The sequence below is a fragment of the Dermacentor albipictus genome, chromosome 4 (genome assembly GCF_038994185.2).
Source record: "Dermacentor albipictus isolate Rhodes 1998 colony chromosome 4, USDA_Dalb.pri_finalv2, whole genome shotgun sequence".
In the NCBI taxonomy this organism is placed as follows: domain Eukaryota; kingdom Metazoa; phylum Arthropoda; class Arachnida; order Ixodida; family Ixodidae; genus Dermacentor; species Dermacentor albipictus.
In genome coordinates this window covers 127,584,692-127,611,847 of record NC_091824.1, presented here as the reverse complement: position 1 = coordinate 127,611,847, position 27,156 = coordinate 127,584,692, and the positions used below count along the sequence as shown (strand labels likewise).

Here is a 27,156-nt window from a genome sequence, read left to right as displayed (position 1 = left end):
TTTCCAATATTCCTAGCAATCTTTATTGCGGTGGTTGTGTTAGTTTATTCAACAAATTAGAACCACTATTTGCGCGAACTCATTGTGACGCGGACGTTTTGCGCGGACATTGTCTGCCACGCAAAGTAACAGCTTTGCTGTAAAGTCGTAACGTCATAGAAGAGCGCGAGCCCACAACCACGCGTCCTAGACGTCAAAATAACGGCTATTGTTCGACAGCCTTCCAAGTTCTAAGCGCACGTTCATACCATACAAAACTTCTTTTTCCTCATTCTGGTTGCGCTGCTTACTGCCCTCGTGCTTCATTTCCACTCTCCCTACCTGATCGCCTATCTTCGCCTTTGTGATGTGTCGCTTTACAACGCGTGTATCCTGGGCTCGTGCAAAGGAGGGTGTGCGATTACTAAGCTAACGTCCAGCACATGATAACGCAGAGAAAAATGAAAGTGGTGCAACGACCCACGGTGAAGCAACTACGAACAAACGTAGATTGTCGGCTTGTACATGCCCAGAAGCTTCATTTCTTCAGTCATACCTGTACTATCGCGTCACTGGTTTTTCTATCGGTCACTTGCTCGTGCACATAATTGCCAGTGGTTAATTAGTGCTTAATCATTCTTTTTCTACACATTACATTTGACGCCTCCATAAGACACTCTCCGTGGCAGCCCTGATTCTACGTGCGCAGTCCTCGAAGCATAAGCGAAAATAGGTAACGGAGTCTCAGCTAGTATCGAAGGGAGACAGTGCGGACGAGTTCGGCTCATGCAAGTCTTAAGCAATGAAGCAATCTTAAGCAAGGAAGCCGAGGGCGAGTGCTTGTATATAGTGTAGCGCACTGAGAGTTAAGCGACCGCTTCGCCTTGCCTATATGCTGCTCTTTCTGTTATGACGCTTCGCTGTGTGCACGCGTGCGGTAATCGGATGCACTTCCCGTTCGCTGATCACCAGTGCTTTTTGCGTGTGTTTAATTGCATTGTGACTCCTCCACACCTGCGCTGCCTGCAGCGAAGTGCAGCCGCGAGCTCAATTTTGACTGTAGTTACTTAAGGCTGGTGATATCTGCAATGTACGGGATACAGAAAGATGTAAATAAAGTGATTGAGAAAAACAGGAGTAGGAAATGCAGGAAGGTCATCCAGATGAGAGCCCAGTTCGCTATCTTGTTATGGAAGTAGAAGAACGGAAATAGGGGGGAGGTAGGGAAGACGGAGCAGAGAGAAGCTTTGTTTTCAATGAATTGCAGGGGCAGCTGCATCTACTCCGAGGTGTATACACACATGTTACCGAGGCTTGCATGAGCAAAACGAGAACGAGGTGAAAGCAAGAGCCAAGGTTTCGACAAGCGGAATTGTCTTCTTCAAGTAGACTTGCATAAAACTTCATGCGTACGTCATATAGCCTGGACCATCTAATAGTGCTTCAGACGTGAGACAAATTTCACCGCTTCTTCAACGTATATAGCATATTTGTGCAGGAAGCTTAGGCATATTCTTGACGGGAATGAAATTGATTTTTTCCAAAATAAGAAGGAAGAATAGGCATGGGTAGAGGTGTAGAGGGCGGCTGTTTTGAAGAGGACGTTATCCAGTTTACGGTTTCAACTTCTGCTCATCGGCTTTCCAGTTGGGACGCGCTTGGCCAGCAGCAACTGCTGTGGCGGGCACGAAGGGCAGCCAAGTCGTAGCAGAAGCCCCTTCCCGCCCCCACCATTCTCTTGTGTCATTCGCGCTCCTGCACCCAGCCTTAATGATACTGTAGCTGCTAGGTGGCTTCGAAAAGGATCGGAGTTCCATTACCGCGGCCCATGTGAAGCGCGCTTCTCTATTCTTTCGCGGGTTAGACCCAGGAAGGCGCAATGTTTATCACCTTCAAGCAACATTGGGTTCTCTAAGAAAATTTCGTCAACCAGAACATTTCTTCAATCACCGTTCATGCAATTATCGCGTGGTATAGGGACGACAGAAGGTGATAAGTACTTCAGTCTTAGCACGGGAGGTTCACCATTTATTGTACCGTAGGGGGTGTACTGCGGTGTGGTAGCTTCAATTGTACTGCAACGCTGCCTACTCCAGTGGGCGAAAAGAATAAGAGACCCCAGTGGATCATTCTTGTGTTAGTCATGATTAACCATAGAAAGAAAATGACAATGAAGTTGCAGAAAGCGCAAGGTAAAGTATTATTATTTAATTGAACTATAGAAATAACAAGGTCAATGCAACTGAAAGTGGTTGACACGATAAACTGACGCAGGTGGGAACCAAAGCACATAATCCGTATTACGGCCGCAGTGCTTCGCCAATTAAACTATCGCGGCAGCCATCCTTCTGTCCACTTTGTTGGGTATTTGGGCACGTGTACCACATAAGCCCTGGGCGTGTTAGCTAGCACCCCTCGCGGCCATGTCGGCGAATGTGGAACATCCATTCCACTGTCATTGCAACTCTATCGGCGACGTAGATTTGCGGGTAGACACCAAGACCGCTAGCTTGTACACAGGAATTTGAAGTCATTTATATTCAAACGTACGTGTTTCGTGTTCTGGGTGCCTATAGATGGACAATGACAGGGGTCCTATGCCGGCGGGGCCGAAATACGCCACGCGAACTCCACATTGCGGCACCTCGTTGTGCAACAGTGAGGTGTGGTGGCTTCCAGTTAGCCGGACACGTGTTGGGGCAAAGATGGAACACGCTCCACATCGACACGCCGCCCGCGCAGGCATGTCGGAGATGATGAATCGCGCGCTGGCACGCACGTTATAACATAGTGCCGGTGCGGTGAGATGTGATCTCTCATGGGTTCGTCGTACTTTTGTTATACCGACACAATGCCGACGGGCTACTTGCGCTGGTGAGCGAAAGTGTACATTCCGTTCTTTAACGTGTGAACGCGTGAGCACATCTCAGCTATGCGCGTTTATCGCTGTCACGCTCATAGCGGCTGGCGGAACGGCTTGAGTTAGCGGCTTAAGTTGAGTGAGCTTAGTTAGGCACGCGATGCTCGGTTCCTTTTATGACGTGAGCTCGCACGGTCCAGCAATGCGCTTCGCGGGCAGCCAGCTGTTAACACTCGCCATAAGTTGACTAAACAAGGCTCGACGGATATCAGTATGAGAGGGCTACACTGTAAGAGTTTTGTATTAAGGCGCACTGGAGCTGCAGCGGTCAATTTTTGTATTTGAGATTAATATCCATTTGCTTCCCCTGGTGCTTATACTCCTGGCAGAAAAGGGCAATGTATTCAAAGTGTCAAAGAATGAAAAGAACGTGAGATTAGAAAACTTTTGAGTACCGAGTGGCTCGTGTTGAAGCAGGGCAACGTAAATAGATAGATTTAGCTGTAGGAGATCACGTGAAGATGCTAGAAGCACGTACTTCCTACTACTCTAATTCTTTCATATATGTATGAGCTAGCGTGGTATAAGTGACCAAAATTACCATATATATATATATATATATATATATATATATATATATATATATATATATATATATATATATATATATATATATATATATATACACGTGGTGGATGATGTGATGTTACAACTTCAAGTGAGGTTGAAGAAAAACAAGGAACCAAATTGAATTTTCATGTGTCATATTATTGTGGTTCGAATCATTACTTGAATGTTTATTTCTTATGTGATACTCTTGATCGCATTATTGCTTTCAGAGTGCTTTTGTGATGTCTTGGCGTTATATTCAATTATATGTGATAATTTACCGAACTTTCTTGTAACCGTATATGTTGTATGCACCACATATTGAAGACCCAAGGAGCAGCTGGAGCCGTATTTGGGTGGCGGCATCTGCGTAGTAATGTCGTCTGACGATGACTGTAATAATAATAATAATAATAATAATAATAATAATAATAATAATAATAATAATAATAATAATAATAATAATAATAATAGTAATAAACGCATGCACACAAAGTACAAAGTAAAACAATGATAACAAAATAAGTTGGAACACATACACACATTAGTATTTCAAAGCGAAATTGGGTGAAAAAGAAAAATTCTACACAGCACATAATGTCTTCTTGCAATGCCTGGGGAAGTGTTATTAGGGATCTGAGAAAGAGACCTGTGCACTGCTGTACTGCTTGTGCTTATCGTCGTGACGTCAAAAATAAGCATGCAGCGCATGCCTGGATACGGACAGGCTTGAAAATGATAGTGAGCGAGTGCATGAGTTGGTTGTGAGCTTTAGTGCGCTTACAAATTTTTTTTTCGTTCTTTTCGTTGTATGCAATTCTATATGAAAAGAAGTAGCTCTGCCCACATAGAGGCGCAAATATTTCCTAAGTATCATATGTTTGAAAAGAAAAGTTGTGAGCCCTGCCTTGTTTTTAACGCTAACGTTGATGAGGTGAAAGTAGGTGTATACTAAGCGCACGCGGGAAGTGAAACGTAGACGGCATGAGAATTACGCGAGAAAGCCAAATTTTAGCCCTAGCTTCAGCTTCTAGGCAGTTAGATAAGAGAACACTACTTGGTCGTGTACACGGCAAAGGTATTGGAAATCGAAAATCCAGGCGGCGTGCCCAGTCCATGGAAATAGCTGTTCCTTGCATGCCGCGCCCCGAAAACTATTGACGCACACTGTATAATCTCATCTACTGCAGCTCCACTTCCTCACTCCTTATACGCCTCTCTTTAACCCTGTCCCTGTCCCCTCAGAGCAGAGTAGCCGGATAGACAACATTACCTCAGGCCAAACCCTTCGCCTTTCCTCAATACACTCTCTTTAATTAGTCAAATTTATTGTGCCATTCCAGTTGCCCGAACGGTCAAGCAGCTGGAATCACCATCGACACTGCCGCATCCCCTTCTGGCCGGAGCATGTTTCATCTAATATTGAATACTTTCATGCATCACAAAGTTCATCACCAAGAGGACATAGTGCCAGTACAGGTCCACTCAAGCCGTATATCAGGCGCACAGCTATCCGATGTCACTTTTCAGTGTCTTTAATTTTAAAGTGACGCTTTCTCTGTGAATCATTTTGGGTTTTTAAAAAATCTCCGGCCGCTCTAGAACGCTAGCACATGCATGCGTTCTAACGCAGAAGCGCTTGACCATGGCTGCTGCGACCGTTGCTACAAAGTCCTGCCGCTGTCTTTTAGAATCTATAGCTCGCACACAGGACGATGCTCATATAACGAATGGGGGTTTATGTAAGATCATCTGTACTGCCCCTACAAATGTGCTGATGGCCGGCTCTATTCAAACAAATATATTTCTTCAAGAGTATCATTCCTTGATTAAAGCGAAGCTTTCTGTGCCTTCGTTCCCGAGGTTCGGTGCGTCTACTCGGTCGGTTACTCGCCGAGTAAAGTGGGCCGATCCTGGAGACTTGCCGTCTTGCTCGGCAGCACGTAATCGCTATACTGAAAAACGCCCTAAAAGAGATGAGCACTTTTATATTATTTAGTTAACGGCTTCACAAAAGCTTTGCTTGGCGTAGATACGAGAATGTGCGTTGGATACGCGCATATTTAAAAAAAATTCTTTGTTCTACTGTTCAATTCTCTTTTCTTTTATGTTTTCTTTTTACGAATGATATGAGCGGCTGTTCATTATCCTAGCAGAGGACCCGCTAGCCTCACGCGAAGATACATGTCCGTGGCAGGCGATGCTAGAGCTGTAGCTGAGGGGAAAGCAAACCAACTTTTCTCGTCGAAGTGGAGTTGCGCTTTCTGGCATTATTTTGCGGCGAAAGAGTCGGGCAACAGCTGGGATCATTGGCAGCTAGAGCCAATAAGGATTCTCAGGGATAAGACTCGACATAATGTAGGCATGCATTGGGCGTAGCACCATTGCGAAAGAACCAAGTGGATTTGTTTTCCCGCGGAATAATCAAGGCCGTCACCCCTAATAAAACAACAGAAAGACTGATTAGCTTTGCAAAAATTTTCATTCCTCGTGGTTCTCGGTAGCATCACTGCTGTTGCGTGAATGACACGGACTCATTTTCTCGCTAAGGGTGCCTAAACGAAATCTCACCGAAAGTCAGCAGGTCTTCAATCAGTGCCTTCCTTCCGTAGCGCGCGTTAATGAAGTTTTCTGCGTGTGGCTTCTCCTGTGGGTTTCCCAGGGGAGGGAAAAATTTTGCTCGCCCTGTCGACAGCTTGGGCAAGGAGAGCGGTGGCCTGAATGGGAGCCTCGATTTGGGTCCTGCTTTAGCGTTCTCATTAACGCGCGTCCGCCCCCGTCACCTATGCCTGGAGTGCCGGAGCGCATGTTCCACGTAGAGCTTTTGGGCCCTCCCTCAAGAGGCGCTAGGCGGCGTCAGCCTGCCTGAGTGCTTTTGTCAAAAGGGACGCGTGCTATGCAGAATATTAGTAAAGCTGGAGCATTTGAAGAGGGCTGCGGCAAAACTACAGGACGACGCGGATGAAATCAGAATAAAAGATTAGGCGTGAGGAAGTATACTTCTGATATGGTGATGACTCGAATATAAATGTTAACGCGGTAAAAAAATAAAAGAAGTGAGAAAGAACGGTGGCTATGAATACTTTCAAAGAACAACTTCATCACTGGGGTGGCGCTGCAAGTTTACGGAACTCCCTCTGTGAAGACCTGACATTACTTCAACGTTTCTATATTGAGGAGCAGAACATATGACATAAAATTATTTGGCGAGTCCTGTGAGTTGTGCACAAAGTTAGCGTATTGAAGAACGGCCTCAGAGCAACTCAAATTACGAAGTTAAGCTAAAGAACAGGCATACTTATTATTATGAGACGCAAAAGTTGAGGTTGGTGGAGCGTTAGACAGAATGATGTAAATGAGGATACTTTAGAGGCTTATAGTATGATGTTGAACATAGGTAACACGGACAGAGGGTCTCTTTCTGCATAAAAGTTGCTGTTGCTGATGAGGACGACGAAGAGACTGCAGATATCAAAATATTTCACATGTGTTATCAACGCTTGCAATGACAAATGCCTTGAAATGTCTTCGACAAGTGTTCTGCGAACAGCGCGAATAGTCGGCAGTTTGAGCATGAATTATCAGAACCCGGAGCGCAGTCTGTGCATGAGCGTGGGGCGTACTTATTTAATCACTTCACTAGACTCTGCATGTTTAGGACATGACTTAAATAAGCACTTTTGCAGTTTCCGCTTCTCGATTACTGTCGTCGGCAGGAATGCGTTTCGAGTCAAACGCTGTATGTAGAAAGCTGTGTACTTGGGATGCTTCGCTGTTCTGTTGAAGCTTCGAACTTGTTGGAAGGTTGTAATTTTGTTGGCTAATGGTACTACTAACATATTTATTAGTCAGAAGAACAGAAACAAAAAACGCGGATGGTATACTTTGCAAGGCTGCGATCGCACGACTTCTTGGTAACAACGACGAAATATTGACTGAGGCACCGTATCTCGTTTCAACGCGTCAGTTCGTTTGCATTTGCCGAATGTCACTTGGAAGAACTTTCGCACCGTTGGCAGAAACTAATACAGCGATAGTAGCCGTGGTATTGCGACCGAACAAAAAATGCATTTCGGCGCGTTCTTTATTTTTTTCGTTTTAGTTTTTCAGTCGCAGCGAAGCAATTGCTCATATAGCCCAAGTTAGGCTGATGTTTTAATTTGCGGTAATCACTGTCTCTTGACAGCAGTGGGAGATATTGTCATGTTGTCGCTAGAGTCAGGATGTTGTCGGTAGAGTTATTAAGAACAAAATTATCGGTGTACTAAGATAGGCTAATCAAACACACACTTTCATCAACACAAAACAAACAAAGCAGGCATGACTTGAATAGCAGTAAGTAAGGCAGCGGGATTCCTAAATCTGGATAAATAATTATTCTCTGCAGGAAAAACGGTGCCACGAGGAAGACAAGTATGGTGCTTGATCTATATTTTCCGCAGATGAAACTGCGCGGAAATATTAGTGGCAGCCACTGTTTCTCGGCACTTCACTGCTGTATGCATTAATAATAATAAAAAAAGAATAAGTACAACTGTACTTTACTGTCTGATCTCAACATAGATGAAGAATACCATCATCTATGTTGAGATCAGAGATAAATTAAGAAAATCATCAAACTAACTAAGAAACAAGGCGTACAATTTTAAAGCCATAGTAAGACGATGAGCAAAACGAGAACAAGGTTAAAGCAGGAGCCAACGCTTTCACCTTGTTCTCATTTTGCTCATCGCTTTCACCTTGTTCTCGTTTTGCTCATCGTCTTGAATTTCCATCTCCCGCATTCCCCGTGTTTTCCCTGGAAAGCCATAGTAAGACCTTCTCTAGAGCACGCAAGTATTGTGTGGGACCCTCAAACAACGGTACATATAGAAAAAATAGAAAAAATGCAAAGATTAGTGGCTCGTTTTATATATAACAGCTATAAACTCCGGGACTCTCCGCCTGCTATGCTGCAGGAAGGAAAGGTAGAATGTTTAAAAGAACACAGAAGGCTACCTATAATTAAGTTTCTTAACCACGTCTATTTTTCTAACTAGGCATTGATCCCCAAAATACATATCTAAACAACCATTTGAGAAATCTTGTCGGCATCAACACCTTCTTGAACCTATTTTTGCTCGCATAAATCTTTATAGGTATTCATTTTTCCAAAATACAATCATAGATTGGAATGCACTGCCGCATGATTCGCTGCTCCTTGCTCCTGATGAGTGACTTGGACCGTCAGAAAGCATTGTCTGTGATGTTCTATGTTAACGTTGCACGTTGCTTCTCTTCTTTTATGGCTTTTTTTTCTTATGCGTGCAATATCTCGTTCATTTTTGTATAAGCATGCATCGTCAATTTTTGTTGTCCTTTTGTCGATACGCATGCTTTTTTTCAAGGTCGAATCTTTTCGTCCTTTTTTTATTCTGCCTCTCCTGCTTGGACCATATTCCGTCCGCAGTATGTGATAAATAAATAGAACATGTTGTTAGAATACTGCCATAGCTATCACACAATATTTAAACTTTGGTCGTGCTAGCGTCAGTATAGTAGAATATTTTTATCGCATTCTGAACTTTCAAGGACGGGCCAGTGACATATGAAAGCTAGTGACATCCGAATGCTGAGCATACCCGTTACGTCCCTCTCGGGGTGTGTTGAAGAAGTATGTTTAAACAATTTGCAAATGCTAATTCACTTAAGTTCATTGTTATCTTATGTGGGCGCGCTGTTTACTTATGGGTGACCGAAACCCAAAGATTGGTTCGCCGAATAATAGAATTAAGGTTCCGAAGGATCACGCAGTTTACGAGGTGCGCCATTGTAGAGGCCTGGAGTTAACTTGGACAATCTGTGATTCATTAACACGCACCAAAATTTCAGACTAACCGTGTCATTTTATCAAGCACACTTCGAAATACGACCATTGGAACCACAAATTGACGCCACGAGCGCGTGCTAATCAGCAGAATGACATAGCTTCTTGAATACTTCAGCACATATAAATTTTTCTACATAAGGCATATGTGTTTTGCCAATGAAGCCGTAAATAAAGTTGAGTGTGATCGGCTAAAGAAAAGAAATTCTGCGGTTCTATGTGCCAAAACGACGATATGATAAAGAGGCACCCCGAAGTGGGGTACTTCGGATTGTGGTGGTAGTTGTGGTGGGCCGTAGACACAGGCTGGTTTATCCTGGCAATGAAGGTCGGAAATTGCTCTGCCTAAACGTCTTTGACAATATCACTGCAGTGTTTGCCACATGTACAGAATAATTTTGACCACTTGGGGCTCCTTACCACTGCAATGCGGCCGCCACGTGTGATCGGCTAACCGAAACCCGAAGCCGGATACCTGCATGAAACAGGAATTCAATGCATCGTCGGCTTAAGTGCCTTAATTACTGTATTGTTCTAAACTATGCTTGGAGAGAAAGGAGCAACAACTTTACACCTCAACCACCAGCTGCACCATTATTTGCACCCTGCAGATAGACTTAAGCGTATGACTTCAGATGCATATAACCTTTCTTGCCTGTGTCGTTTGGCTAAAGCAGTACAAGTTGCCCAGGTGCAGGATAATATGGCGCGGAGGCAGTCGGTTAGTGTGCGGTTTGGCGTATGAGCCGAAGACCAAACGCAAAGGTCATGAAAGTGGTGTTATATTAGCCGTTACACCTAGACGACGGTGGGTCAGTCTGCGAGGTCAACGTCTGATCGAGGTACCTACAACTGCTCTATTCTGGGACAAGGGTAATGACCATGAGTTCCTGGCTCAGCTAACTGCTGTAAGCAGCCAATGTCCGCCCGATAGAACAGTCGTCGACTGCTTCTTCTGGTGTCTGGTGGGGTGATGCGACACCGAGGATGGGATGCTGCGAATGGTTCGACCATTCTTATTGGCCGATGGTGGCATGACCAGTTCCCTTAGCTAGTGATCTAAATTTCAATATTAGGTGTTACGTGCCAAAAACCACGATCTGATTATGAGGCATGCCGTATCGAGGAACTCCAGAAATTTGGACCACCTGGGGTTGTTTAACGCACACCTAAATATAAGTACGCGGTTGTTTTCGCATTTGGCCCCCATCGAAATGCGGCCACCGTGGCCTGGATTAGATCCCGCGACTTCGTGCTTAGCAGACTAACACCATAGCCACTAAGCAGCCGCGCGGGTCGCTAATGATCTAGGGAAGACGGAATGTTTTTATAAAATACATCCTGTGTGTGTTCCTTCAGAATGATTTTCCTTATTCTCTGAGAACGACAGAGCTGCGTGGTAGAATGTACTGCGCCCTTTACTACGGTAAGTACGAGATTGTTTCTTTGCTTGTGAACAAGCTGGCCTAATCATTCTATATATATATATATATATATATATATATATATATATATATATATATATATATATATATATATATATATATATATATATATATATATATATATATATATATGTATATATATATATATATATATATATATATATATATATATATATATATATATATATATATATATATATATATATATATATATATATATATATATATAAGTAAAACTTCTGTTCCTATAACATACCAACCTCGTACTCATCACCAAGGAAACAACTCTTGTCAAGACGGAACGTACGACGGCGTGGGCTTGTTTAGTCTTCATGTAACGTCCCCGTAGCGTAGGCCAGCTACCCATTTAGAGACGCGTCGGCAGCGTAGGCTAGAGTGCGTCCCTCTGTATGACGCCCAACTCCTCAACCACAACACACACTCCTTAAAGCGGGTAACTATCCGACACGCCAGACTCCAGCATGGTGGCCGTGCATTAAATATTCATCCTGAAATTCTATTTAGTTAAAGTGAGATTGCCTGGCAGCTAATTCGTCTTGTCGTCAAGAGAGCACGAGGTCACGCGGGTCACTTCGCAGAAATCAAGGCCACGTACTGAAGCCTTATTCACTATAATAGCGCGTGCTTCGCCAGGATTACACTTTGGCTCTAGCTACTTTCCGAGCTTACACTTTGGCTCTAGCTACTTTCCGAGCAGTCACTTTATCCCACGTCGTACGCTGTTTGCTGGATGTCGTGCAGACAGGTTCTACTCAAATTGAGGACGACGCGACGACCTATGGAAAGAAGAAGGATAGGTGTAACGTTAAAGGATAAGAAAAGAGCAGATTGGGTGAGGGAACAAACGCGAGTTAATGACATCTTAGTTGAAATCAAGAAAAAGAAATGGGCATGGGCAGGACATGTAATGAGGAGGGAAGATAACCGATGGTCATTAAGGGTTACGCACTGGGTTCCAAGGGAAGGGAAGCGTAGCAGGGGACGGCAGAAAGTTGGGTGGGCGGATGAGATTAAGAAGTTTGCAGGGACGGCATGGCCACAATTAGTACATGACCGGGGTTGTTGGAGAAATATGGGAGAGGCCTTTGCCCTGCAGTGGGCGTAACCAGGCTGCTGCTGCTGCTGCTGCTGATGATGATGATGATGATGATGAATGGTCCCGACTTCCCGACGGCTGCAGTGAAATATGGCGTCTGGGATACGCTTTCTCTTATGATGGCCACCGTCGCTGCCTATTTCACAACAGTTGCATATTGGCGCAGCTCTCATCGCATTGTTACCTTCATCGTTAGAATTTGCACATAATATCTCATGATTGCTGTATTTTCGAGCAGCTACCAAAGTATTCACTTGTGTAATTTGTCACCACACACTTCGCCTGCTTCTTTATCTTAATTGGACCCTGTTCACCCTCCCCCGTGCCTAGAGCGTTTCGAAGGTAGTCCCATGAGCCGCTGCACCCTCTGCAAGGTCGCCGCTTCTCTTGAAAGTTTCTTGTTTCTGAAGCTCGAATGATTTGCCAGAGGCTGGGTAAGGGTCATGACGAATCAGTAACACGTGCGCCGCAATGACGATAACGTACGAGAAGATTGCCACAGACAAGCCTCTCATCAGAAGCGAGCGGTACATTAATGAGCACTTCGTCGCTCTCTGTTATTTGCTGTCGTCTATATTTTTGTTATCTTTGTTGTAGTAATTTTTTTGGTAATTTATGCAAGTTTTACTAAGGCACGATGCCAATAAGGCGCAAAACAGTAAGATCGTAGTGATTCTGAGCCCCGGTGATGGTATATACTGGGCGTGAAGCACAGTAATAAAGCTCACACTGAAGACCGTCCCACGGTAACCGAAAAGGTTGGTTCGTCGAGCAAACTCGGGGGCGGAAGTAACGGATCATATATTGAGTTACGGCTTCCTCACTCCCAACGACCGTTACTAACGTACAAAAAATTAATTTAGACTCATCAACCGGTCTCTGTAGGAAGTCCGAGGGAATTTTCGAACAAGTATGTGCTAGCTGCAAAAGATTCCGAGAAACCGTCAATGCGCACAGTATTGATTCAGCTTTGTAAGGTTGCGTAATTAGAAGTTACGCTTAAGAAACCAACAATTTGTAACCGTAATGAATGGAGAGGGGGGGGGGTTAATATGTAAATAGAGTAATATGAACATTCAGGACGAAGTGGCTGCAGATTTCGCCCGCGCTTTCGTCTGCTGCTCATTGCTCTTGATTAATGATTCAAGCCATCGCCAGCTTGCAGTGCTTAAAAAAACCAACAACTGTTAAAATCAGAATTTATTTATTGCTCACGGGCGGCCGTTAAACATAATTAATTTACACGCGAGATGAAAGGCACTCAAGCTCGCGCTAGCAGAAACGTGGAATTATAGTGGTTGTATAGAAAAGGGGGATGGTGAATTCGCTCTGATCGTTTTATTTCTTTAAGCTGTGTGGTCTCAAAATCGTGCGAGATCTCAACACCGCAACATTTCGCTAGAGAGTGGGCAACTGAGAATACGAAGAGGACAAATGTAATAAAAAGCCGGGGCCCCACATAAAACTTCACCTGATGGGACTCCAGGGGATCACCCATGAAGCTGCTCAAATAAATATAACTTCAAGTCAGACACAAGGAATTCTGTTTTGATCCTAACACGTTTAAAAGAAGCAATTTTTTCCCTAAGCGCTTCACTTTTATCGCTCATAATATTTAACCATATTAAGATTTCCTTTTTCCGTATCAACCATAGAACACTTGGTGTTGGTTTTTGCCTGGTGTGCCTGTACTTTTACATGCTGAAATGGTAAAAAAAAAAAAACGAGTCCACGTTAGTGGACGCTGTCGATAGGCAGGTGTGCATGGAATGAAGGTATTTCATTTCTTCTGGACGAACCGGACATTGGGTCCTATAACGCAAAACTATTCCATTCTGAATTTATTCCAGTCTCGTGACGTCAAATTTACGTAACCGCCGACGAAAGCGTCGGGTGGTGAGCCGCAGCGTTGTCTGAGCAGCCCAGCCAAACGTTCTCCATGTTTTTAGGAGGTAACTTTTGTTTGTTTTGAAAGCAAATAGCATTATCTACCATGGCAGATTTTTCTTATCAAATTGGCTAATTATCTAATTTTATCTATTTCTAATATATATTACCTAATTATCTAAGTAATTATATATTTATCTAATTTCTTATAATTGGAAGTGGGGAGGGTTTCGGTAGATCTGAGCTGGCACAGAGACTGTAGATAACCGGATGAGGAGGGCGGTGCTGGCGTCTGCGATTGGACCACTTCCCTTTGATTAGCTTGCGGTGACTGGTCGGAAACAGCAGTGGTGCGCAGTGGAAGGTTATAAATATACTGGAACGGATCCACATCAAAGAAATGGCAGACCGTCGTAGTATAAGGGCCGAAAGGGCAAGACAACATTATACTGCCATGCAATTTTTTTTTTCATTATACGCGGAGGCATTCATTCTCCTCGGCAGCTCTGAGTAGCCAGTGACGGAGCGGTTGGCGGGCAGCCATCTTTTATTCCTTTCGAAAGTGGGTAATGTCTGGTTATTTCAAGAAAAAAGAAACGTCTATTTCGAAAAAAAATATAAACAGTTTTGTTCTGGATACTATCATCTTTAGTGTGTACAACGTCACTATCACGTAGTGAGTTAGGGAGTGCAGCCCGAAAAAAATTGACCAGCAGTGGTGGGCTAATGGAAAAAAGGCATAGAATTGTAAATAATTCTTTCTATTTTTTTCTGGTCTGGTTATGCATAATAAATCTTTACGCATCATATCAGATGGGAAGTTTTCACGGCTTTCGTGACGTCGCGTGATCGACAGGCAAAGTTGGGGTGGCCTGAAAAAAAAATCTGCCAATCGTGGGAGCCTAGTGACAGAATTAGAATAGAGACAGGTTTAAAATAGCTTTACGTTGTAGCACCAAGGAAAGGTACCGAGTCTCTCATTTGAGCTAGTAGAAAGCTGCTACGAGCACATGTAGATAACTGGAAACTGTATAGTGTATTCTATTTTACAGTTGACAGCAACCTTTATTACCGTAAGTGCAGACATTCTTTATAGTATGCAACTGTGTATGTGGAACATGTGTACGTGTTATCTGGGGAAAGGACAAGCTTCAGTCCTTTAACTGTGCATTGGAATAGCGAGATCTGATACATGTAACCTACTTTCCCGTTCGACAACAGCTACTTTAAGAAAAGGCAGGTAAACAATGTTGCTGTTAGAACGAAAAACATACGCCACTTTACGTGAACTTCCTTTCGGCACAGAAATTTCGCAACTGTTAGTTCAGATTGAGATGTTTGTTTCAATGATGCTCGATTAAGCAGTGTATCATTGTATATATAAAATGAATGCATCTGAATGAATGCTGGTCTAAACGTTGAGAAATTCAGTCACTCTATCACTTACTGCTAAGCCGCATCGCAAGCAAACTAGGTTTCCGCTTAGAGGACGCAGCCGAAGAGTCCTCGTTTCGGAGTTGGTGGAGAGGATGCGATGACGCGGTACGAACAACGTGTTTTCCCGCCGATAGCCTTAGCGACGGATCTCATGTAATGGCTGTAAAACTTTGTCGTCGACCCAGTTGGTACGCATCTATGGTAATTACCTTCCACGTCGGTTAGTCGCTGGAACTTCGCAGCTGCATTGTCTGTCGGTGCTTTCGGCTCACTGTCGCGCGAGGAGTAGGCTGGATAGGAATGTTTCCCTCGTAGGCCGCAGTCTTGCGAGCCTCGCCAAATTCCTTGTGGAGTCTCCGAAGGACCTCCATTTCTATGTTGGGCAACATCGCTTTCGTCGTCCCTGCAATAATTTTGCAGCGGTCGGTCTCATTACAAACGAAATTACTGGAGCGTAAGTACACGTAAAGTTGCAACGTGATGCTTGTTGGGCTCAATTTGTACCGGTTAAGATAAAAAAACTGTACATTCCTTACGCATAGTAGAATAGTAGTAACCATCTTAGGACAAGTACTGCTTAATCACCAGGAAAGTGTTCTCGGAGAGAATTTTGGACTCCCTCAATTGCGTAAAATAATTTGCCTCGATATTTTTTGTCAGTTCCTGTGCGAAGGCCTTGTGATAGGCAAACGGCATAGCCTAACATGGGTAGTATATAGAAAAAGTGCAGTGGGGAGGACGTGAGGAAGCGACACAGGAATGCGATAACTTTCCATGTATATATATTCAGTTCGGAAATTAGGGCTGGTAAGCAAAATGTAAATAGGCTGCAATGGCAGATTAATTGGTCCATTTGTATTGAAAACATTTCCCCGATTACGTTGTAAACACGCCATATCACGTTTGTCAAGGCCACATGTCACTCGAAATTCTCACATTGAGTCTCAAGCGGGAGTAGGTTCGCACTGCAGCTCAAAGTCGGTCCAATACAGACAGCTACAGACATCCCGATGCGAGCGCCACGTAAAACAAGGCACAAAGGCTGATCAATCACAAAGAAATTTGCTCTGTAGAGTTTTTGTGCGCTCAATCATCAGCTCGGTCTGCGTGTACATTGCCTGCTACTCCGCAGTGAGAAGAGCAGCCATCGCAGAACAACGCTGTGCTTCATACCACAGGGTTCGGTGCGCGGACAGCTTGTGTAGTTGATAAGCTGCCTATTGGTACGTGGATACTTTAATCACTGCAAGGCTGCCCATGAGTCAGTAAAGATTCAGGAACTCGCTAGTAGCTTTACTATGTGAGTGAAAACTATCACGTCTAGAGCTACGACAGGCGATGGCTGCTTGAAACGGCTCCAAAGAGCAAAAAAATCGCCACTCGCGACATTTTCAGAACTCAAGCATAGTTTTTTGTTCAACGAATAAAATGTATTTCGTAACGATACCTGTGGCTATTTATGGCTTATAAAACTAGGAATTCCGGCCATATTCTATTAAATCATAAGTTCTTCTTGCACTGTTTTTTTGTTTGAAGGCATGTGACGATGGGTCGCGTTTATTTACAGGACGGAAGATGATATAGCTCAAGGGAGGCCATCTGCGGAGATGCTTTCAAGGAATAGCACATGAACGGCAACTGTTAAACAAAAGGAATGACCCATATGGTTAGGGTGGTTTCTGAAGTTTGTAAAATCAATGGTGCTGGTATAGTATAACCCAGCTTGAAGCAAGACAGATATATGAAAACGGATGTAAGGCTGAGAAAACAGTCGGAATATATAATAGCAGGTGTTTTGTTGCCTTTTGCGCTCACAAGCAAGGAAAAGCTTCAAAGGAATAACTGAGAAAGAAAAACAGGCGAAGGGACAGCAATGACGAACACTAGCGTGAGAAATCGGATCAGCCTGTCACAGTCACCGACACGGTCCTGTTATTGTCCAGTAGACTTTAGCGCGAACGACAGCCTTTGATTGCATTGTGCGGCGTACTACGGGTGATTCCGGTTTATAGGTTATATGTTCTCGCTTCGGCACAGTGGTGGTCTGTCTGACCTGAGTAATGACGTGGAAAGCAGTGCGGTCTCCGCGCAGTCGCAAGAAGAAACGAGATTTTATCTGAGGATGTGGTTACTATACGTGTAATATAGGCGAATGGTGCAATTTCTTTCGTAGTGCTCGCGGCAGTATCTTAAGTAAGTACGCGCCGAATGACCCTGATTTTGTACCATGGGAAGACAAAAGAGCATCTTTGTTTTAGGGCTGCCTCCTACAAAAAATGCGCTTTACGACTCTCCTGCCAAAAAATTATTATAAGAAAGTTGGTATACATGTGCTTCAGGCTCGCCGAGTTAGATTTACTGGAGAACACGGACCCTCTCTTTTATACATCAATACCTTCTAGTCTACAGCCTTATTTGCTTGCCGACCAATGCGACAAAAAATAGATATACTGCCACGCAAGTCGGTTTAAACGTAGACAAGTGCTGCGTCTAATGTTGTAAGTCGTTAACGATAGATAGCGGGATATCGGTTATAGCGGATGGTCCACTCGCAGGGGGTCGCGTAAATTGGCTACGCTAGTAACAAAGCAAGCGCTGTGCTAACCGGTAAATTATTATTTAATACAGCCACAAATGAGGACTGGTGGGCGGAACGACGTTCATTTAGCCAGCATGCTCTACTTTACCCTAAAGCTATTGGAAGAGAGCGTACTGAGCTTCTTGTTGCTATGCTGTCATACCGCTTCAGAAGCAATTTGAGCATGTAGTAGTGGGGTGTCAGTTTTAAAAGCGTAGGGCGTCCAATAATAGAACGTTAAGCGAATGAAGAAATTTGCAGTCTTTGTAGATCCGTAACTGCATTTATATAGTTTTCAGAGGACGCTCACGCTAACCACGCGTTTTGCAGGCTGTGTCATAATTAGAGAAAGCGGCATACCGTAGAGGGCCCACTAATTATCACCACCAGGCTCCCACTATTTTAGGCACGTAAGACGGCGAGACCACAATACGGACCACGCACAAAAAAGGTAAACGAAAATATTAGTGCGAACAAGACAATGACAAAGAAGAAAACACGTATACACGCAGCTATAGACAGAGCCACCGACGTATAAAGCCTGTAGCGCTATCTTATTGCACTACCTATTTCTCTCTTCGCGCGTGTTTGGCTGGTGCGAGGGTTTGCAGCACCAATTATATCGAAATAGCCGCCCTTGGTAAATGCTTCGTGCTGGGAAAACCTGTGCTGAGAAGCTTTCTTGCTTTCGCATAGCTGTAGGTAGCCCTCTAAGGTGACAGATTTGGAGTAAATCGCCGCACAAGCCCTCTTGTGGCTTCGGCGCTTCCGTTTTTGTATACTGTTTTAACTATACTGAATAAAGATTATTATTATTAAATATTACAGCGCAAGGGTATTTATTGGTCTGATACACCCGTCGCTATTGAACAGGTGCCTCGTGAATGAACGCTCACGGTAGGTGTACATGAAAGAATCACAGCACGCCAGGACTGGTTCACAACAGAAAAATATAGACAGAAATTAAAAAACACGAAAAAAACGAAAGCTAGTTGGACAAGTGCGAGCGTATGGCAATGGCGCAACAGAGCTATTGAAGGAGAGTACGTTAAATAAAGGGAAAACAGTGAGTTAACAGACCCAAAGTGGCAAAGAGCCAGTGGTCGACTGCGTCATGACCTAGTTCCATCTCTTGCGTTCCTCAAAAGCCCAGCGAGTTCTACGGCATTCCGTAGATCCAGACGCAATATACGGTGGCCTGTTTCCCATTGTAGCTCATTTATAATTTCCGTTCCGTTCTGTTAAAAAAGAATTTCCCTACACAAGGAATTTTTGTTCACGAATAGCTGCAAAACCAATATTGACGCTCTGAATTGGACAAAACAATGAGATGAACTAGCCGTAAGAAAACACGGGTGCATCGGGAAGCTGGAGAGCAGTAAAATGCGCACAGTTTGCCCATGCATGCATGGAGCTCATAAGGAAATGTGTTTTCGGACGTATAATGCCTCGGCGAAACTTCTATTGCTTTTCCAGTTATATACAAGAAGACTTCTCCGCTTGAGTAATGCGAAGGCTCGCTTGATATGTGAATTTTTGCCGTATATTTCCGGTGGATGTCGCAACCGCGACACACTGCAGTGTGACCTTATGACTTTACAATGCGGCTCAGGTTCTTTCGTCGTCGGGATTTAGTTACCTGTGTCTAGGAACTGGAGTAGTGTTAAGAGAGTTCATATGTACAACACTTGCCCAACTCCAGATAGAAAGCGCGTTCTTTAATTCACATGGTTGGCAAATGCAGGAAGTGAGCATGTGAGTATATATTTACAGCTGAAATAAGGATTTTCTCATAAAACAGCTCTTCCGGTTGTGACACATTGAGCCGTTATTTCCATGTAGCTTGAATTTAGACGTAATGAGGCTTACCTCGTTCAAGTGTTGCCGACTTTGATGCGCTGCTTAAAAAAAGTATCCAATTAAAGGAAAAGCATTTGGGCATGGAGTTTTAAATGTTTCACTGAACGTTTTATTGCAGGCATGCAGTATTGGCTCATCATTCAGCACTTGTCTGCTCGACACCCGTGTGCAGTATTGTACTTAAGAGCGAGCTGAGCTAGAGAAGGCCCCAAATGTTCATAGACTGCTATCATTCTTTAAAGTACATACTTATTTACATATGCTGCAGTGCAAGTGCTATAAGTTTTATATTAGTTTGGCAATAGCAGCGGCTATATGACAACCAGACGCGTGTGGCCAAATTCATCCTGATTGTGAAAGTTTTCCTGGGTGCAGAAAAAGCTTTTCGTCGATAAACAGGCCGGGCCAAGATTAATAACTTATTCTTAGGGACGACAGCGCCTTCATAAACGAACATATTGCCGAGCTATGGTTTCTGACAGCTGCCATCTTTTTTTCGCAGTTGCACTAGAATTTTCTATATTAAAATTCATTCGACGCCGTGCTGAGAATTAAAGCCTTCATTCTAGTTTCGCCATCAGCCAGCGATGGTGTACATTGTCGAGTGGGCAGTGTACTTGTGCAGTGACAAACCGTTAGAACATAGAGCAGACTGTATGCTGAATTTTCGGCTCTGCCATGTGCCGGGGCGCCTGTCATGAATCGAAATGAAGAAATACGTGGGCATCGACAGCTTGTGCTGGAGTTAACGTATACAACTAGACATGGCGGTGACTCCTGAGTCGATTTAAATTGCTTTCCGTTATGAAGAAATATAAAGGACCAAAGTTTATAACTGCCTAGCTTACCACCCGGAAGGGGACAAAAAGAACGTTGCTCCCTATTTAAACTGAAAGGATGGGAAACCCTCAGCCTTCTTTCTTCACTGAGAAATATCAAAAAGTGAAAAACCAGGATCAAACTAATTTCGAAGGCCAAGGCTGTGAAGTTTTAATCAAGTTTCACTCGGCACCTCAAGCATTGCAAGGAAGGGTCTTCCTCGGAGAGAGTTTGTTAGCATTTCCGGTATGATGGACCGGAAGAATAATTTTCTTGATTCTATACAGCAGTTGATTTAGTTTATATTCCAACAACTGTGTTTGCTTATATTCTGCCGGAAGCTTCAATAGGATAAGCTAATATTCCACGAAACAAAGTGCAGGGAAATAAACGTGAATAGATGTAATCAAAATAAAAGTCAGTCATTAAAATATGGCTCCAGGTGCTATCTGCACATGATCACAAGTTTACAGAAAGTTTACTCTGGTAGTTAGTCAAGACTCCTTTCCCGCCTACACTTCACTTTAGACAACTCACTTCAGGCTATTGATTTGTCATATTCGTAAATATAACGGCTAAGTTGGAAAACTCAGAACGGCTCGCAATACAACAACTAAAGCAGGCAAAATATTTGTACAATAACTTGTGAAAAAAAAAAGTAAGCGTTACCCGGGTGAATTTTCTGTGTTTACGTATATTGAAGTCAAAGCATTTGAACAGCAAATTAGAGTTGAAGAAGTAACGAAATCACACTGCAGAATGTTTACTGTAACTATATACAGTGACCATAAGTCAAACTTCAAAGGTTTATCTACACAATACAGTCTTGCTTTGCATTGTATGTTCACTTCTAATCACTAACGTGATGCACAAGTCTGTTCAGTACCCGTCTCTGGTGTAGCGGCGTGATAATAGCGGCAAGGAAGCTCTCAAACTTCAAATTTAGAGTAGGCGAGATTCGCGTAACCTACAATAGAATGAATGGACTGCAACAGTTTCTGGGTAATTAATTGATCCGTGGGGCTGAACACAATACAATCTATGTTTGTATTGTTCAAAACTGTCTGAACTTCTACGGTTCACGTTGTCTCTTCTTCCTATAGTCTGATTGCGCTCCTTAAAGTGCATATTAATAATTAGCCTTCTAGTGACTTTTCATCTCCACTTGTCCTCGAAAGGATAAGTATTCCTGCTCCCGCTTCAATACTGCTTCTAGAGCCAAATATACTGAGCTTTTTTTTTCTTCTGCATTCTGGGACCACTACCTTTTCTATGTTCACTTAATTTTCATTCTTTTTTTTCATCATACGTCACTGCGATTGGCCAATCCCGGCTGTAATGTTCACACGGGGCGTGCGCGACCCCAGAGGGCGAGGATAATGGAAAATGCAATGGATCGCTTGAAGATGGGAGCTCATGGGACGGAATAACACAACGGTGTCATTACAATGCGATTCCTTTTCCTGCTTTGTCACTGGTGCGAGCAGCGCTCCGCTGTTGGGACCAGTGACAAGAAAGAAAGAAAGAAAAAAAGAAAGAAAGAAAGGAAGAAAAAAAGAAAGTAAGTAAGAAAGAAAGAAAGAAAGAAAGAAAGAAAGAAAGAAAGAAAGAAAGAAAGAAAGAAAGAAAGAAAGAAAGAAAGAAAGAAAGAAAGGCAGACGTGAGCTGAAGGAGGGAGCTCATGTCACCCCTATATATTTGATATCGCCTCCGTTCTGTTTGCGCTGTAAATGAGGAATCTTTGCCCCTTCGCGCTTCGTCAGTTGTCCTAGCGGTGCTCTGGATAATTCATCATCGCGATCTACTGGTTGTGAGCGGTGGGTGAAGATAAAAAAATACTATCGACGGAAAGGATTACGCGAAGCGTACGGGCCTCAATTTCTTCTTCCGTATTTCATAAGTAAGAGGTATTCATTTCTCGGAAACGTCTCTACACAATGTTTGTGTCCCATTTCTCGTCCGGCGTACCGACGTCTGAATACCATTTCATGTTGCCAGGATATTCTCCCGCTTTATTAAGTAGCAGGAAGTAGAGGAAGCTAAAAAAAATGAAAATAACAAATACAATATGTGGCGGCTGGTATTATTCTCGGAATTGTTAGCTCGTTCCTGTTGGTTCTTTGTGGCGGAACACTCGTAAACAGTACTTTCCCATCCCTTTGAAATTACCGGAGCGATCGATCGCGGCGGCAGATTGAAAACAACGCGCTGCTTGCTTTTGCGCCACTAACGTTTCTTTCTTCTTGCAATTCAGAAGAAGCGATACAAATAGAGGTGGAAGTTATAATTGGGTGCGTATAGTGTAAGGCCTGCTGCATATGGGGTTTCATTTGCCCGCATAAGACTTCTCTAAGGGAATAAATTGCCTTGCGAAATCAATCATTATGAAAATAAGTATTTCATACATTGTAGGAATGTCTGCCAATAATTACTAATTAAATATTTTGTGTAATCTTGATCCTTTAATAAGAGTCGTCATGACAAAGGGTGCTGTTTCATGATGAAAGACAGATATATAAACCTTATAGCATCTTTACTTAACATACGCTACATAGAACGCATTTCTTGCGGAGGTTCCACTTCCCGTTGGTAAAATCGTCTGAGCGTGTGTTCACAAAATGCTGTTACGCTAGAATTGTTCATAAGAAAAAATCACAGTCAAGCCTGATTCAGAACCCATTGATAGCAAAGGCAATAGACCATTGGTAAAGTACACTTACGACAGAAAAGCTTTATGAATTCGGCCCCTAGTTCTCTTCTTTACCCTTAATATAACCCTATCACAAATAACGTTGTTTTCCAGTTATTAGCCTGTCGTCATGTTAGACAAGCCAAACAATTTATTGAGATGTAATAAACTCTTTCCAGGTTTTACGAAAGGCGTCTTGTAGAAATGGGAATTGTGACATCGGGTTTCTGAGTAACGCAAGTAGAATGAAGCGTATTATTTAAAATATTTCATTATTTTATCGTCTTTGCGCTTCCTCAGTGATTTGATCGGCTACAGTAACATAAAATTCTGGCAACACCGAAAATAATTATTGTGTAGTATTTTGTTTTTGATGTGCAGTTTCAAAGTTTTCGCGTTGTATTTATTATACACAGGCATGAATGTCAGGTCGTTGTTGATTACGCAAGCAGATTGCGGCAGATAGAAACTTATATGAAGTGCGCAGAATGTCTAGGTAGATAATGAACAATATATAAAGTTAGTTTTGTTGAAAAAGTGAAATACTGCAGAAAGTAAGTAAAAGAGCTCGAAGTCGTCAAGGGCGACACGGTGAGATTGCGACAGCCGAAGGCTTGTATTTAGACAGTGTATAGCGTGAGGGAAGATCCCCTTCCTCCTCCTTTCCGTTTCCGCCCCCACATAAGAAAAAAATCATAACGCGCACTTTCTTCTTCCCAAAAGTGAAAAACGTTTGTGTAGAACGAAAAGCACTCAGGTACCTTCACTACAAGTGCCAACGGAGCCAATACACTAATCTAAGCTTTTCTTCCACTGTTCGAAGCTACTATGGAGCTCCTCAAGCTTATTGCTGTTGAGTTCCCCTGCGAAGTTGTCCAGTCCTTGTGCCCACAAGGATATATCTCTTTAATTTTTCCATATTTCTTAAAAATAAAGAAAAAAATTACAGGGAGTTTGGTCTGATGAATAGGTGCATGGAAAACACCCGGCCATACCTTACAGGAAAGTTACGTGTCTCAGCGACAGTAATTGGAGCTGCGGTGCAGTCGTGATTGAGAAACGAGCTACCCACATTCCATAATTTTGCACGTTTACTTATCATATTCTCTATTAATTGCCTGAATAATTCCAAGTAAAATAGATGACTGACATTATGTCCAGAGGAGCGACACAATTGCTACACAATTCCGCAAACGCTGTTTCCAAAAACGGTTTGAAAGCTCCTTGGTTTAGAAATTAAATATTTTGGGTAATCTTGAGCTTGTAGCACTAGCCTACACCACCCGTGACGATCTTCGAAAGAAGGCCTGGATCACTTTCCAGGTGATCTTGCAGATATTGGCACAAAATCCAACAAGCATTGTTTGTCTTACTTTTTGTCCTCTGTGAGAAGGCGGCGAACAAAAATCACCGCAACGCGTCTTATGCCTTATACCACACTCAAAATTCGCTCACACGAGCTCCAACTTATGCCAGCAGCTTCTGAAATATTGTCATTTGTGTTGCGGAGACTGTGGTTGGGTTTCTGTAGAAACTTTTCGACAATCTCGTAAGTAGGACTGGATGAAGGTGGCCGGGAAGGAGCATGTACTTTAGCGCTCATTTCCCTCTTTGCAACAACCAGAACGACTAATAAACTCATGTACGGTCCAGTGCCTCGTCCATTAACGTCGTTTGAAGTATTTGATGAGTTCTTTTCAAGGAGATACATGTTCATATCATGTCATGGTAATATCATGCATACCAAGTAGATTCGCCGTTCGTTTAAAACAGACGTCGCGGTTTCGCAAGAGTAGCGTGACGACAGTTAGGAGAACGGTCGCTACCAACCCGTACCAAGTTTTATGGCGACGCAAACTTGGCTAATGACTTGTAAAGTGTTCACGTAGACATACCTAGTGGTAGAACACATCAATACAATTAGCAAGAGTTCTATGGAGCCAGTCCGGCATCTTTTTCTTGCCTTTCGGCAAATGCGTATAATACGTAAATTACCGAGCCAGTGCTATGGAACTATTGGTGAAATAATGGAAGGTCGAAAAAAATGTATCATCGAGTCCGCAGGGAGGCGTGTAAAGAAACGCTTCGTTACAAAATCCCGAAGCTTCGAGGCTGATTCCTTAGTACAAAAAATTCTGCAGAGACAGTGCTCAAACATAGTCTTCTTTTGAGCTCGGTCAATTTTATTCTACTCAGCTGCGACAGATAAGGCAATGTTTCCATTCCGGGCACCAAGATTACTATATCCGACTCGAAAACAGCGATTCGTAGCTACACCTCAGGTTTCATTTCCCGTCGAGCATTCAGAATCATCAACAAAGACCTCAATCAATTGAAGTTGGTGTGGGTACCCGCTCATGCGGGCAACCCTGGCAATGAGGCCGCCCACCTAGCCGCCCGAGCAGCTAGTAACCGGGAGGGGGGCTTGCCCGACGGGGTTGACCGACATGAAGGTATCCACACCAATAACGAAATGACCGTTTATTACCGCGAATCCAGGCGAATATATCCATCCCCGCACGAGACACTGACAAGAATACAGGCCACTAACCTCAGGAGAGTACAGAATAGATCTGTACTTAGTCCAAGAAGGCTAGCTGCAATGACCGGGGGTGAATATCCACCAAACTGCAGACATTGTAGCTGTCCCCTGGCGGACCAAGATCACATCTTGTGGGGATGCCAAAAGAACCCTCTACCGAGAGAACTCTTTACGCGAGCTCCCTCACATGACGAGTGGGAGAAAAACACGAAAACTTCCAACCCGCAAGACCAGATACGGTTGGCGGAATGGGCTGATAGCGTCGGGGCAAAGCAGACGCCACGCTAGCCTACACCGCTGGGAAAGAAAAATCCACTCACTTGACAATAAAAGTCTTCTCTCTCTCTTCACTGACACGGCGTGCCAACGCAGACTAGAGAGAGAGAGAGATAAAGGGAAAGGCAGGGAGGTTAACGAAATATCAGTCTCCGGTTTGCTACCCTACACTGGGGAAGGGAGATAGGGGTTAGAAAGAGCACAGAGAGGAAAACGTTAAAAAAAACACGGACACACGGAGGCACACACACACAAGAGGCGTGCCAGTTAAAGACATTCAGAAAGGCCGGTAGATCGCAAAAAGCGCAATAGTGCTTGCACGGACTTCTTCTGTGATGGTAGGTCGTTTCGATGGAGTGAAATTCTTTTTTCCGATAGCGGTTGGTCGTCCAGCTGCTCAAGTTCGTGGTGAAAGCAATCCCTCTGTGGACTGTGCTGCGGGTAGGCGCACAACCTATGGTCAATTTATTCTTCGTGACCACAGTGGTCACAGGTTGCGGTGTCGGTCATCCCTATACGGAATGCATAGGCTTTGGTAAAGGCAATGCCCAACCACAGTCGATATAAAAGCATGGCGTCTCTACGGTGAAGCTGTGATGACGCTCCAAGACTTAATGCGGGATCAAGTAAGTACAGTCGCGTATTTCTTAAATGTGGCTCATTCCATTGCCGAGCAAGTAGGCGAAGCTTCCGTGTTGCGTTAGTTCTAGAAAGAGGAATTGGTACGTGGTGCTCCTCAGTATGGGCTGAGAGGACAGCTTGATCCGCCCGTTCATTGCCGATAATCCTGCAGTGACTTGGAAGCCACTGGAATGTTATTTCATGGCCTGCATCACTTATATGGTGTAACAGCTCTGTAATATGAAATATTGCTTGTTCGTGCGGTCCGCGTCGTAAAAGTGACAGTAGAGACTGCAGTGCCGCCTTAGAATTGCAGAATACCGTCCACTTACGTGGTGGTTCATCACCAATGTGATGAAGGGCAGTAAAGAGCGGCGCTGCGAGCTCTGCTGCCGTTGATGTTGTCGCGTGAGTCGTCTTAAATTTGATTATTGTAGCTTTCGCTGGTATGACCATTGCCGCCGCGGAGCAGCTTGGAAGGACAGATCCATCAGTGTAAATATGCGCAGAGTCACGGTAATTCTCGTACAAATATAGTAGCATGAGCTGTTTAAGGGCTGGTGATGATAGA

At 43.7% G+C, this 27,156-nt stretch overlaps 1 protein-coding gene across 7 annotated transcripts in view; it reads right to left on the bottom strand.

The window, feature by feature from the left end:
- Positions 1-9,733: 9,733 nt before the first annotated feature.
- The window catches only part of LOC135899594 (uncharacterized), a 226,049-nt gene continuing 208,626 nt past the window's right edge, over positions 9,734-27,156 (bottom strand). For 4 of the 7 annotated variants that reach the window (XM_070537563.1, XM_070537568.1, XM_070537567.1 and 1 more), the window contains one exon: positions 14,883-15,603. In XM_070537563.1, the coding sequence (XP_070393664.1) occupies positions 15,246-15,603 (358 nt within the window). In that variant the 3' untranslated portion in view covers positions 14,883-15,245. Of the gene's footprint in view, positions 9,790-14,084; positions 14,140-14,882; positions 15,604-27,156 lie in introns of those variants that run through there. The other 3 variants (XM_070537564.1, XM_070537566.1, XM_070537565.1) reach the window with 2 other exon arrangements.